This window comes from Sapajus apella, unplaced genomic scaffold, assembly GCF_009761245.1.
Source record: "Sapajus apella isolate SASKATOON/1434 unplaced genomic scaffold, GSC_monkey_1.0 scaffold66, whole genome shotgun sequence".
In the NCBI taxonomy this organism is placed as follows: Eukaryota; Metazoa; Chordata; class Mammalia; order Primates; family Cebidae; genus Sapajus; species Sapajus apella.
In genome coordinates, this window is record NW_022437006.1 from 7,547,243 (window position 1) to 7,563,264 (window position 16,022).

The 16,022-nt window shown below is 36.9% G+C and overlaps 1 protein-coding gene across 1 annotated transcript in view; it reads right to left on the reverse strand.

Moving 5' to 3' along the window:
- ADAMTS20 (ADAM metallopeptidase with thrombospondin type 1 motif 20) overlaps nucleotides 1-16,022 on the reverse strand; it is a 211,995-nt gene that overhangs the window by 104,242 nt on the left and 91,731 nt on the right. The window contains exons 12-14 of the mRNA XM_032248353.1: nucleotides 12,138-12,283; nucleotides 10,754-10,935; nucleotides 10,514-10,650 (exon numbers count right to left, since the gene is read on the reverse strand). Coding sequence (XP_032104244.1) covers nucleotides 10,514-10,650; nucleotides 10,754-10,935; nucleotides 12,138-12,283 — 465 coding nt within the window. The remainder of the gene's footprint in view (nucleotides 1-10,513; nucleotides 10,651-10,753; nucleotides 10,936-12,137; nucleotides 12,284-16,022) is intronic.

The following is a 16,022-nucleotide window of genomic DNA, read 5'->3' on the forward strand; positions in this document are numbered from 1 at the left end:
GAAAGAAAGAAAGAAAGAAAGAAAGAAAGAAAGAAAGAAAGAAAGAAGGAAAGAAAGAAAGAAAGGAAGGAAGGAATAAAGGAAGGAAGGAAGGAAGGAAGGAAGGAAGGAAGGAAAGAAAGAGAAAGAAAGAAAAGAAAGAAAGAAAGGGTGGGAAGGAAAGAAAGTGTGGGAAGGAAAGGAAGGAAAGAAGAAAGGAAGAAAAGAAAGGAGGGAGGGAGGGAGGGAGGAAGGAAAGAAGGGAGGAAGGAAGGGAGGAAAGAAAGAAAGACAGGAAAGAAACAAAAAAAGAAACAAAGAAAGAGGCATCCAAATAGAAAAACAGGACGTCAAACAATCCCTGCTGGCTGACCAAATAATTATATGTCTAGAAAATCCCATAGTCTCAGTCCAAAGACTCCTTAACCTGACAACTTCAGCAAAGTTGCAAGATACAAAACCAATGTACAAAAATTACTACCATTCCTACACACCAAAAATAACCAACTTGAACCCCAAATAAAGAACACAATCCCCTTCACAATGGCCATAAAAAGAATAAAATACCTAGGAATACAGCTAGGCAGGGAGGTAAAAGATCTCTCTAATAAGAATTACAAAACACTGCTCAAAGAAATAGAGAAAACTCAAACAAATGAAAAATAGTTATGTATAGGAAGAATCAATATCATTAAAATAACCATAGTGCCCAAAGCAATGTGTACATCCAATGCTATTCCTATCAAACTACCATTGATATTCTTCACAGAACTAGAAAAAAACATTTTAAAATTCATATGGAACCAAGAAAGAGCCTGAATAGCCAAGGCAATTCTAAGCAAAAAGAACAAAGCTAAATGTGTCATGCTACCCAAATTCAAACCATACTACAGGGCTACAGTAACTAAAACAGCATGTTATTGGTAAAAAAAAAAAAAAAAAAAAAAAAAAAAAAAATGGGGACACAGACTAATGGAACAGAATAGAGAGACCAGAAATAAATCCACACAGCTACAACCATCTGATCTTCAACAAAGCTGACCAAAACAAACAATGGAAAAAGGGCTCCCTATTTAATAAATGGTGCTGGAATAAATGGCTAATCATATGCAGAGTATTGAAACTGAACGCTTCCTTACATCATATCAAAAATCAACTCATGATGGATTAAAGGATTCTATGCAAAAACCCAAAACTATAAAAATCCTGGAAGGCAACCAAGGCCATACCATTCTGTATATAGGAACTGGCAGTGATTTCATTATGAAGACAGCAAAAGCAATTGTAACAGCAAAAATTGGCAAATGAGATCTAGTTAAATTTAAGAGCTCCTGCACAGCAAAAGAAACTATGAACAGAGTAAATAGACAATCTACAGAATGGGAGGAAATATCTGCAAACTTACATCTGACAAAGGTCTATCATCCAGCATCTATAAGGAATTTAAATAAATTTACAAGAAAGAAACCAAATTACTATTAAAAAGTGAGCAAAGAACATTAACAAACACCTTTTAAGAGAAGACATACATGCAGTCAACAGGCACATGAAAAAATGCAATATCACTAATCATTAGAGAAATGCAAATCAAAACCACAGTAAGATACCATCTCACACCAGTCCGAATGACTAACATTAAAGTCAAAAAATAACAGACGCTGGCAAGATTGCAGAAAAGGGAATGCTTATACATTGTTGGTGGGGATGTAAATTGGTTCAACCACTGTGGAAAGCAGTGTGGTGTTTCCTTAAAGAGCTAAAAACTGAACTACCATTCAACTCAACAATCCCATTACTGGGTATACACCCAAAAGAATATAAGTTATTCTACCATAAAGACACACACAGGTATATGTTCATTGCAGCCTATTCACAATAGCAAAGACATCAAATCAACCTAAGTGTCTATTAATGGTAGACTGAATAAAGAAAATATGGTACATATATACCATGGAGTACTACACAGCCATAGAAAAGAATGAAATCATGTCCTTTACAAGAACATGGACAGAGATGGAAGCCATCATCCTTAGCAAACCAACACAGGAACAGAAAATCAAATATCACATGTTCCCACTTAAAGTGGGAAGTAAATGATAAGAACACATGGACACAAAGAGGGGAACAACACACACTGGGGTCTGTAGAGGGTGGATGGTAGGAGGAGGGAGAAGATCAGAAAAAATAACTATTAGATACTAGGCTGAGTATCTGGGTGATGAAATAATCTGTACAGCAAAACCCTGTTACATGAGTTTACCTGCATAAGAAATTTGCACATATACTCCTGAACCTAAAATAAAAGTTAAAAAATAAAAAAGAATGATGAAGTTTAAGTATGGTGCTTTAAAGTTTACAAAGTTCTTTTCACAAATATCCTTTCAACTAACAGGAGATTCAGTACAACAGAATTGTTTAAAAATATATACTGATATTGCTGTAAGTCAATATTTTCACATATCCATTTACATGGACCAAAAAGCCATGTTTTTTTAAAGGGTCATCCACAGACCTCCTGCATCAAAATCACATGGGGTGGTATTTAAAAAGACAGATTCCCAGATCTTCTGAATTATAATACTTGGAAATAAAACCTAGGAATCTGCGTTGTAACACTGACGTTGATTCCAATACCCACTGTCATTTGAAAACCACTCTTCAGGGTGGATACAACATGGCTGAATAGGAACAGCCCCGGAGTGCAGCTCCCAGCAAGAACATCACAGAGGGTAAGTAATCACCACATTTCCAAACAAGTTATTACTGCCCACAGACCAGGAGACTGGGCTGAAAAGCACTGCGAGTTTCCAGCACAGCTGTTTCAGCTGGCATAGTGGGTCTCCGCACAAAAACTCACACAAATTGGGTGGCCATTTCAAATGGCACCTGAATACTTGGGAGACAGAGCCACCCATTCAACTAAAAATAAGGGGGCTGAAACAGGGAGGAAGGTGATCTGGCTCAGCGGTTCCCACCCCGACAACGACCAGCAATCTGAAACATTCTGGATCAAGAGTTTCACAGCAAGCACAGCTGGACCCAGGATGATCCAGCTCTGTGGGGGTAAGGGTGTCCACCATTACTGAGACAGTCCACCACTACGGAGGCAGTCCACCATTACTGAAGCAGTCCACCATTCCCGAGGCATTCTGCCATTACTGAGGCAGATCACCATTACTGAGGCAGTTCTAACTATATCCCTATAAACAAAATGGCAAGTTCACACAGCAGCTGCGCAGAGCCCAGGGCAGCTCAGCAACACCTCTGCTGGCAGACTGTGACTAGGCTACCTCCTAGCTGGGCAGGGCATCTCTGAAAAATGGCAGCAGCATGTCAGGAACTTATAAATAAAGCCCCACCTTCCCAGGACAGAGCACCTGGGAAAAAAGGTGGTTATGAGTCCCACTGCAGCAGACTTAAATGTCCCTGCCCAGCAGCTCTGAATGGAACAACGGAGCTCACAGCTCAGCACTTGAGCTCCTATAAGGGTCAGACTGTCTCCTCAAGCAGCTTCCTGACCCCCATATATCCAAAGAGACACCTCATAAAGGAGAGCTCAGGCTGACATCTCGCGGGTATTCTTCTGGGACTAAGATAACAGAAGAAGAAGCTGGCAGAAACCCTTCCTGATTTGCAGCTGCCGCAGGTGATTCCCAGGCAAGCAGGATCTGGAGGAAACCTTCAGCAGTCCTACAGCAGAGAGACCTGACTATAAAAAGGAAAACTAAAAAAAACAGAAAGAAATAACTTCATCATCAACAAAAAGGATGTCCACACAGAGACCCCATCCGAAAATCACCAACTACAAAGACCACAGGTAGATAAATACACAAAGGTGGGAAGAAACCAGCACAAAAAGGATGAAAACACCCAAAACCAGAACACCTCTCTTCATTCAGGGGATCACAACTCCTCACCAGCAATGGAACAAAGCTGGATAGAGAATAAGTCTGATGAATTCACAGAAACAGGCTTCACAAGGTGGGTAATAACAACCTTCTCTGAGCTAAAAGAACATATTCTAACCCAATGCAAATAAACTAAGAAACTTGAAAAAAGGTGTGACAAAATGCTAACAAGAATAAACAGCTTAGAGAAGAATATAAATCACCTGATGGAACTGAAAACAACAATACGAGAACTTTGTGAAGCATAAACAAGTTTCAATACCTGAACTGACCAAGCAGAAGCAAGGATATCAGAGATTGAAGATCAACTCAGTGAAATAAAATGAGAAGGCAATATCAGGGAAAAGAGTGAAAAGAAATGAACAAAGCCTCCAAGAAATATGGGATTAAGTGAAACAACCTAATCTACATTTGATCAGTGTACCTGAATGTTACAGAGAGAATGAATACAAGCTGGAAAACACTCTTCAGGATGTTATCCAGAAGATCTTCCCCAAACTAGCAAGGCAGGCCAGTATTCAACTCCAGGAAATACAGAGAACACCACAAAGAAATTCCTCAAGAAGAAACCCAAGGCACATGATCATCAGATTCACCAGGGTTGAAATGAAGGAAAAAATGCTAAGGGCAACCAGAGAGAAAGGTCAGGTTACCAACAAAGGGAAGCCGATCAGACTTACAGCAGATCTCTCAGCAGAAACCCTACAAGCCAGAAGAGAGTGGGGGCCAATAATCAACATCCTTAAAGAAAAGAACTTTCAACCTAGAATTTCATATCCAGCCAAACTAAGCTGCATAAGCGAATGAGAAATAAAATCCTTTATGAAAAAGCAATTGCTGAGAGATTTCGTCACAACCAGACCTGCCTTATAAGAGCCCATGAAAGCAGCACTAAACACAGAAAACAACAACCAGTAGCAGCTACTCCAAAAACGTACCAAATGTAAAGAGCATCAACACAATGAAGAAACTGCATCAACTAATGGGCAAAATAACGAGCTAGCATCAAAATGGCAGGATCAAATTCACACATAACAATATTAACCTTAAATGTAAATGGGCTAAATGCCCCAGTCAAAAGAGACAGACTGGAAAATTGGATAAAAACTCAAAACCCATTGGTGTGCTGTATCCAGGAAACCCAGTTCACATGCAAGGACATACAACGGCTAAAAAAAAAATGGATGGAGGAAGGTTAACAAACAAAAAAAAGAGAAAAAAAAAAAAAAAAAAAAGCAGAAATTGCAATCCTAGTCTCTGATAAAATAGACATTAAGCCAACAAAGATCAAAAGAGACAAAGAAGGGCATTACATAATGGTAAAAAGATCAATGCAACAAGAACAGCTAACAATCCTAAATATATATGCACCCAATACATTAGCACCCAGATACATAAAGCAAGTTCTTAATGACCAACAAAGGGAGTTAGACTCCCACACAATAATAGTGGATTGTCAATATTAGACAGATCAACGAGACAGAAAATTAACAAGGATATCCAGGACTTGAACTCAGATCTAGACCAAGCAAACCTGATAGATGTCTAGAGAACTCTCCACCCCAAATCTGCAGAATATACATTCTTCTCAGCACCACATCACACCTACTCTAAAAGTGACCACATAATTGGAAGCATATCACTCCTCAGAAAATGCAAAAGAATGGAAATCATAACAAACAGTCTATCAGACCACAGTGCAATCAAATTAGAACTCAGCATTCAGAAACTAACTCAGAACTGCCCAACTTCATCAAATCTGAACAACTGGCTCTTGAATGTTGACTGGATAAACAATGAAATGAAGGCAGAAATAAAGATGTCCTTCGAAACCAACGAGAACAAAGACACAACTTATCAGAATCTCTGGGACAAATTTAAAGCAGAGTCTAGACAGAAATTTATAGCAATAAATGCCCATATGAGAAGCAAGGAAAGATCTAAAATCAACACCCTATCATCAAAATTGAAAGAGTTAGAGGACCAAGATGAAAAAAACTCAAAAGCTAGCAGAAGACAAGAAATAACTACGATCAGAGTAGAACCGAAGGAGATAGAGACACAAAAGAAAATTCAAAAAAATCAATAAATCCAGGAGCTGCTTTTCTGAAAATATCACCACAGATTCCACAGAAATGCAAGCTACCCTCAGAGATTACTACAAATATCTCTATGCACATAAATCAGTAAACTTGGAAGAAATGGATAAATTCCTGGACACTTGCACCCTCTCAAGACTAAACCAGGAAGAGGTCGAAACCCTGAACAGACCAATAACAAGGGCCGAAGTTGAGGCAGCAATTAATAGCCTAACAAAAAAAAAAAAGCCCAGGTCCAGATGGGTTCTCAGCTGAATTCTACCAGACATACAAAGAGAAGCTGGTACCACTCCTTCTGAAACTATTCCAAATATGCCAAAAAGAGAGAATCCTTCCCAAATGATTTTATGAGACCAACATCATCCTGATACCAAAACCTGGCAGAGACTCAACAAGAAAAGAAAACTTTAGGCTAATATCCATGAGGAACACAGATACAAAAATCTTCAATAAAATACTGGCAAACCGATTGCAACAGCACATCAAAAAGCTTATTCATCACAATCAAGTAGGCTTCATTCCTGGGATGCAAGCCTGGTTCAACATGTGCAAGTTTATAAACATAATTCACCACATAAACAGAACCAAAGATAAAAACCACATGATTATCTCAATAGATGCAGAAAAGGCCTTCAACAAAATTCAACAGTCCTTTATGCTACAAACTCTCAATAAACTAGGTATCAACGGAATGTATCTCAAAATAAAAAAAGCTATTTATCACAAAGCCACAGCCAATATCGTACTGAATGGACAAAAACTGGAAGCATTCCCTTTGAAATCTGGCACTAGACAAGGATGCCCTCTCTCACCACTCCTTTTCAATATAGTATTAGAAGTTCTAGCCAGAGCAATCAGGCAAGAAAAAGAAATAAAGGGCATTCAATTAAGAAAGGAGGGAGTCAAATTGTCTCTATTTGCAGGCAACATGATTGTATATTTAGGAGACACCATCATCTCAGCCCCAAATCTCCTTAAATTGATAAGCAACTTCAGCAAAGTCTCAGGATACAAAATCAATGTGCAGAAATCACAAGCATTCCTATACACCAATAACAGAATTAAGGAGAGCCAAATTAAGAATGAACTGCCATTCACAACTGCTACAAAGAGAATAAAATACCTAGGAATACAACTAACAAGGGACGTGAAGGACCTTTTCAAGGAGAACTACAAACCACTGCTCAAGGAAGTAAGAGAGGACACAAACAGATGGAAAACCATTCCATGCTCATGGTTAGGAAGAATAAATATTGTGAAAATGGCCATACTGCCCAAAGTAATTTATAGATTAAAAGCTATCCCCATCAAGCTACCTATGATCCTCTTCACTGAAATGGAAAAAAAAAAAACCCTTTAACTTCATATAGAACCAAAAGAGAGCCCACATAGCCAAAACAATTCTAAGCAAAAAGAACTAAGCTGGAGGCATCACACTACCTGACTTGAAACTATACTACAAGGCTTACAGTAATCAAAACAGCATGGTACTGGTACCAAAACAGAAATATAAACCAGTGGAAGAGAACAGAGACCTCGAAGGCAATGCCACACATCTACAATCATCTGATCTTTGACAAACCTCACAAAAACAAGCAATGGGGAAAGGATTCCCTGTTTAATACAGTGTTGGGAAAACTGGCTAGCCATGTGCAGAAAGCAGAAACTGGACCCCTTCCTGACACCTTACACTAAAATTAACTCCAGATGGATTAAAGATTTAAACACAAGACCTAACACCATAAAAACCCTAGAAGAAAACCTATGCAAAACCATTCAGGACACAGGCATAGGTAAGGACTTCATGACTAAAACACCAAAAGCATTGGCAACAGAAGCCAAAATTGACAATTGGATCTAATTAAACTCCAGAGCTTCTGTACAGCAAAAGAAACAATCATTAAAGTGAACCAGCAACCAACAGAATGGGAAAAAAATTTTGTAATCTACCCATCTGACAAAGGCTAATATTGAGAATATACAAAGAACTATAACAGATTTACAAGGAAAAAACAAACAAGCCCATTCAAAAGTGGGCGAAGGATATGAACAGACACTTTTCAAAAGAAGATGTATATGAGGCCAATAAACATGAAAAAATGCTCATCATCACTGGTCATCAGAGAAATGCAAATCAAAACTACATTGAAACAACATCTCCCCTGTTGCAGGGGAAGAGGGTAGGGACAGCGCAGCGGGGGGCAGGGAGGTTGGGGAGGTATAACATGGGGAGAAATGCCAGATATAGGTGATGGGGGGATGAAGTCAGCAAAACAAATTGCCATGTAGGTAGCTATGCAACAATTCTGCATGTTCTGCACATGTACCCCAGAACCTAAAGTGCAACAAAGTATAGTTTCAAATAAATACTTAAAAGTAACATTTTCTCTAAAACCAATAGGGAGTATAATAAACAGTGCTTATTTTAAAAAATGAATGAATAAATGAATGAACATGCAAGTAGACAGATGGCTTGTTCCAGAAATTTCAAAAAACAAATGCAGCTCCTCTCCATGTAGAAGCTATTCTCTACATACATTGCAATAACTCTTTTCATTGTTTGAAATAACCCTCTAAATTTAGGGATCAGTAAAGAAAATTTCTTAAGCCTTATGAATTCTTTTATATACAAGGCAGATATTTTCAAAATAAAAATTTTAAGTGTATATTTTATAAAATTAGTATGCCTCTATATGTTCAGATAATCTTCATCACAACTTCTGCATTTTCATATGACTTTATGTTGCTAATTTAGATAAAGCACAGCTTTTTTCAGTCCACTGAGTAACCTTTTCAGTATTTAAGCTGTTTCCAACTTAAATTATTTTAACTCTCTTTGAATATCTCATTAGCTCTTTGAGTGAAGGGCCTTTATCACCGAGATAACGTAATAGATGTTTGTTTATGGGGAGATGAAGTTGGCCTTATAGAGCTCCACTTAACCAAAGGAGTATGTTCATAGGATTATGCTTACATTTTTAAACTAGTTTTTATCTTTTATTTTTAAATTGACAGATAACATTGTATGTTTTTATCATGAACAACATGATGTTTTCAAGAATATATATACGTTATGGAATAGTTACATCTAGCTAACAAATGCACAACTCACATAGTTATCATTTTTGTGGTGACAGCATATAATATCCACTAAAAATAGAACTACCACGTGATCCAGCAATCTCACTACTGTATATATATCCAAAGGAAATGAAATAAGTTTATCAAAGAGATATCTACACTCCCATGTTTATCACAGTGCTATTCACAATAGCCAAAATATAAAATCAACCTAAGTGTCCATCAATGGATACATGAATTTAAACAAGGTGGTTTATATACAAAATTGTGTATTATTCAGCCATAAAGAAATAGAAAACCTTGCCATTTGTGACAACATGGATGAACCTGCAGGACCTTATGTTAAATGAAATAAGCCAGGCACCAAAAAACAAATACCATATGGTCTCATTCATATCTGGAATCTAAAAAAGTTGATCTCATAGAGGTACACTTGCTCTATTCTTGGACCACATTCAGTATACTAGTTGTCAAATTCACCCTCCATTCTCAAGACTACCATTGCAATGTTTGTGCTTTAACTCAGCAGCTCATCTGCTCTGACCTAGAATCCTGTTAAATGAACCACCTGTCTCCAATCTTCTAAACCTAATGGTTTGAAGATTCCAGTATGCAAATAGAATCACATCTCTCCCTTGACTTCAAATCCTTCTATGTGTTTCCAAGGAGTTAAGAAAAAAAGTGCATTTGACAACCATCTGCTAGTCCCTAACTCCAACTCTGTTCCCTTACTTCCTCACTTCCTAAAACCTTCTCATTTCGATACTTAGCCACAAGTCTCACACCCTCCATGAAAGGTTCTCTGAATCCTTTACCCACCTCTCCATAAAATAAGACACTCCTTCCTCAATATCTCTATGCTATAGCAGATGACCTAGCATTACATTCTAATTATTTATATGCCTATTTCCCCCACAAGTATGTGACCATCTTGGAAGTGGGGTTCTTTGCTCCAACCTTTTAACCTGGTGACTTGAACAGTATCTGACATTTAGTAGCTACTCAATCAATGTTTGTCAAATGTACATGAGAAATAAGTGACAGCTGGAGAGACGAAGGAAGGATATCAATAGTTTTAGCAGACAAGGAAAGCATTACTGTAGAAGGTTACATTTAACATAGCAAAATCCCTTTACAATTTTTGTATCCTATTATTTTCTATCTATCTTTTTAGGAAGCTGACCTAATTCCTATTGTTATTATGAGTACAATAGACCACAGAAAGTCAGCAAATTTATCTTAATGCTTTGTTGAGTCATTCTTGACGACAGAGAATTCCCAGTAACAAGGCTAACCATACTCCTATAGACAGCATGATAACAAAGGTTGCTTTGTTGGAATGCATAAGAACATACACTGAAATAGTAAAAGTGGTATTTGGTTATATAAATAAAAAAATTATTCTTAAAGTCACTTTAAATATAATAGAAACTTATAGTTACTTACCATACACACGCCTTGAACACAGATGTCATAAGTTTCAGTTCCACAAGGAGTACCATCTTCAACCATAGACTTCAATAGGTAGAAATCATTGGTTCCAGCAACCTTACAATAGAGTTTACAACGATCTCTTGTGCCAACTGTAAAAGAGAAAAAGGTAAAATTTTTAATGTATAATAATAAAGCTATATGTTCTTATGTCTCAGAAAAATTTACATCAAAGAAACAGTGTAATTTACTTACTGCCACTGTATTTTGGAAGCCATCTTACATCAGAGGGAAGACCATTGATGTTCACATGTTTACCATTAAAATCAGAGCATTGCTTCTCTCGAAAGTCTTGTGTGCCGTTTGGACATGAATCAGTATTACATGATCGAAATTTCATCCTGCGGCCCACACAGTAATTTCCTCCGTTTCTTGGCCTAGTCAAATTCATGACATTGTAAAGCTCATCAGTACAAAATCATTTGTGCCACTTAATTCTAAAAGTTTCATTCTTTTCTAGGATTTAGAAAACCATTGAAGTCCCACTAACACTTTTTGTTTCTAACAGAAGTATGTAACATGAGTTTTAAGCAATTCTATTGATAATTAACCATAAAAATATCCTCCTTAGCGTGGACAGTGAGGCATAGAGGACAGAAATGATATCTTGCTCTTTGCTAGGTTAACTAACAAGAAACTAACAATGGAAGTTTGTTTTTAAACTTCCAAAGAAGGGTTTGCTCATTTTCTGGAAAGAAAAAAGACATGTAGTGAACCAAAGACAATAACAAAGGCAGATACCATGTTAAATAAAAAGAAAATATATATGCATCTTTGTCATGTATATCTTATTTATCACTCAGTTGAAGGAGTTTTATGGTATCAATCTATATCCATGTTAGTTTGACTTATGTTGGAAAATAAAATTTATTTGTGGAATTTTTGGAATATAAAGACTTCTAGTATAATTTATCCTAAAATGTAAATAAACCAAGATTTTATTCAGAGTATTCTGCATTAAAAATGCTTATTAATAATACTTTGAGTATCATATTGCTTACCAACTTATATATCATATATACAACAGAAACATTATTTAAAAATATTTATGCAATATCTAAGCTCTTTTAAATAGTTTGATGAGGGGAAGATATGCTTCAGTACTTATTCAGCTAAAGACAATGATGCATCTATAACACAAGGAGCAGAGAGAAGAAAATATAACATGTCATATTGCACAAAACAGTAAAAAAATTGGTAATCAAATTTTATATGTTGTCCAGAAGATCCAAAACATAAGCGAAAGGAGCCAGAATGTTTCATTAGGTATACAGTAAATGTGAAGATGCCATTATATTACTGTCATTCATATTTACAAGTATGTCTCAAAATTTATACTAAATTAAAAAACAAAAAATGAAGAAAATAAAACTCAGTTCAGATTATAAAATTTAATCTATTTAAGGGTTTTTTTAAAATGTCTGAATCTACCAAAACATAGCTTAATGTGTTCCAAAAGTTTTCTGAATCTCAGAAGCTAACGGACTGACCTCCAGTTTTAGAAGTGAGTGAAACTGATGTTTACTTTCTGGTGCCTTGAGATAATCTTAATTTATAGTGACATAAAAAAAAGACATACTCAGGATGGTTACAGTGCCTGGTTGTGCTTTCGATTCCACCTCCACATGTTCTTGAACAAGAACTGTAAGGTTCCCATGGTCCCCATCCACCGTGTACAGGATGTGTTTCCATTTCTTTGTTTACACATAGCCCACGGAGGCAATGCTATAAAAATAATAAGCACAAAAAGAAATAATGCCATCTCTAATTAGAACACCACAAAATTATAATAGCAGCACAAAGATCAACAGAAGAACAAACTAAACAATTCGAAGCAAGCTCTCATTAATTCAGAAATGTGATTACATTTGAAACAATTTTATGACGATTTCCTATCCACTGAGTAAGATCTGTGGAATACAAAAGGAGTATAATATTCCTCTTAGCTTTAAGATTCAGAGTGTCAAGTGCTCCCACACTGGGGTCAGTTGGGGGGGAATAGGGGGGGGACGGGGGGGGGGGGGGGAGCTGGGGCGAGATAGCAGGGGGAGAAATGCCAGATGTAGGTGATGGGGAGGAAGGCAGCAAATCACACTGCCACGTATGTTCCTATGCAACAATTTTGCATGTTCTTCACATGTACCCCAAAACCTAAAATGCAATAAAATAAATAAATGGGATAAAAAATATAAAAAAAAAAAAAAAAAAATTCAGAGTGTCATTGGGGAGGAAGGGAAAATTAAATAGTAAAATGGAATATGGGGGGTAATTTTTGATAGAAGAAACCAAATACTGGATTAATACAGTATATTTCCATGCTTCTATATTTTTACTAAAAGTACCTATTCACACTTCCACTCCTATAAAAAGCTTTCTACTTTATCCTATCCAAAGTCTCAAATGACAATCTTTTCTCTTTACTTTCATCAAGAAAATGGAAACTTACAGAAGAATCTACCCACAGTCTCCCACCACCTGTTCTACCCATTCAACAGCATCTGCACCCATACATTCAGCTTTGTTGCCTGTTAGCATACTGGAACACTCACGATCCTAAAGTCAATCCCTCTGCTTGTGCACTTAATCCCATCCCTTCTCTACACCAAACATCACTCCAGAATTCTCTCATCTCTTCTACATCGTCATCATTTCAGTGATAGCTAATCAAAGTATGGCCATGCACTCAGGCTAGTCTATGAACTAGTTACCAGGTTGAGAGAAGATAACACAAGCTCAGAGTATGCATTTAGAAATTTTTATAAGATTTTTACAGAGAAATTTTATGTCTAAATAAACAATTTTAAAAGTGGCTTGTGTTTATTTTTAATTGTGGCAAAACATGCATAAGATAAAGTTTACCATCTTAGTCAGATTTAAGTATATAGTTCAATAGTGTTAGGTATATTCATTGTTGTGCAATCAATCTCCAGAACTTTTGCATCTTTCAAAACTGAAACCCTATACCCAATAAGTGACAGCTCCCATTTTGTCCTTCCCGCTACCCCCTCATAACCACCATTCTACTTTCTGTTTCTATGAATTTGACTACTCCAGATACTTCATATAATTGGAATCATATAGTACCAGTCTTCATGTGACTGGCTTATTTCACTTAGCGAAATATACCCAAGGTTCATGCATATGTCAGAACTTCCTTTATAAAAATGAATTATATTCCATTGTATGTTGTCTTAGTCCATTTAGTGCTGCTATATAAGAATACCCAGGATTGTATAACTTTTAAATAACAGAAATTCATTTTCTACAGGTCTGAGATCTGGGAAGTCTAAGGTCAAGACTGGCAGGTTGGGTGTCTGATGAGGCCATTCTCTTCTTCCAACATAGCACCTTTCACGCTGCATCCTCTGGAGGGAGGGAATACTGGATCCCCACAGGGCAGAATGTAGAAGGGCTGAGACAGCTCACTCCTGAAGGCCCGTTTATAAGGCATTAAATCCACCCATGAGGGAAGAGCCCTTATACCCTAGTCACATCTTACAGGCCCCATCTCGTACTACTGTTAGAATGGCAACTAAAATTCAATATGAGTTTGGGAGGGGACAAATATTCAAACTATAGCATATGCATTTATCACACTTTGTTTGTCTTTTCATGCATCAATGGATACTGAGTAGCTTTCACCTTTTTATTATTATTTGAGATGGGGTCTCGCTCTGTTGCCAAGGCTGGAGTACAGAGTGGCATGCGCTTGGCTCGCTGCAACCTCCGCCTCTTGGGTTCCTGCAATTCTCCTACCTCAGCCTCCTGAGTAGCTGGCATTACAGCTGTGCGCCACCACAACAAGCTGATTTTTGTATTTTTAGTAAAGACAGGGTTTCGCCATGTTGGCCAGGCTTGTCTTGAATTCCTGCTTTCACCTTCAGGTATTGTGAATAACGCTGCTATGAGCATGAGTGTACAGATATCTCTTTGAGATCCTGCTTTTCATTCTTTGGGTATATATCCAGAAGCAGAATGGCTGGATCATATGATAGTTTGATTAATAATTTTGTGAGGAATGGCTGTACTATTTTCCATAGAAAAATTTGGCGTATATTTTGAGTGTCCTTTTTCCATTTCATTTTCCTAGTCAATTCTTTTTATTACTTTGTACAAAAGTATCAGTTTGTAAATATTTTAATTTTAAATTTTAATATTTTTATTTTAAAAAGAAAAAAAGTGATCTTTTACTACAAATAATTTGCAGAGTAGTTTCCTAGATTATTCTCCTTAACATACAAATACAACTCTTATTTCTCTTACTTTAAAAAAAATAGGAACAACAAAATCTTTCTTACATCTCGCTGCCCTTACCAGCTACTGCCCTGCTTCTCCTTGAAAGAGTTGTCCATGTTCATTTTTTAACTCCCTGTCTATTCTCTCATAACCTCACCCCAGACAGGTTTTTATATCCTATTCCTCCATGAATCTGATCATGTGTAGGTCGCCAACAGCCAATTCTCATTCTCTGTCTTCCTTATCAGTAATATGTGCACAATTAATCACTCTTCTTCTTTGACACATTTTTTTCTCTTCATTTCCAGGGCTCTACACACTTGGTTTTCTTCCTTCATAATTAATTTATACTCATTTTCTTCTGCTGTTTCTTCTTCTTCTTCTTTGTGACAACTTAATGTTGGAATGTTTCTCCAAGATCATATCTCAGTTTTTTTCTTCTTTTCTGTTAACAGTCACATATAGTCAAGATCTCTCCCCTAAACTTCTTCTTTGTGACAACTTAATGTTGGAATGTCTCTGCAGGCTCATATCTTGGTTTTTTAATTCTTTACTATTAACAGTTACTTCTAGTCCAGATCTCTCTCCTAAACTCCAGTCTCATATATGTGTCTACTTACTTATGACTATTTTCTGGAATGTCTAATAAACATTTCAAGCATAGGCATAGCATATCCAAAACAGAATCCCTTCCCTGCCAGCTCAAAACCTGCTTTTACTGAGTCGATCTAAGTTGTTCAGCCAAAAACCTAGTGATCATTTCTCTTCTCTTTGAACACTCCAGATCTGATATGTTAGCTACAATAAATGTTCTAGTTCCTTTTAAAATATATCAAAAAATGATCTTTCATTATCCCACTACTACCATTTTGGTTTAAGCACTAGCATCTCTTATTTTTATCACTGAAATAGCTAAGTAGATGTGTGTTTCCATTCTTGTCCCCGATAGTTTAGCCTTAACACAGTTGCCAGATGATCTCTTTTTAAGCCAAGTCAAATCTGTTATGAATCCATTCAAATCCTTCATTATTTTGAGTAAATGTGCAGTTCTCACAATGGCCTGTGTGAACCCCCAAAATTTAAGACAGGCCTCAGTTAATTTAGAAAGTTTATTTTATCAAGGTTGAGGACATGCCCATGACACAGCCTCAGGAAGTCCTGACATGTGCCCGAGGTGGTCAGGGCACAGCTTGTTTTTATACATTTTAGGGAGACATGAGACATCATT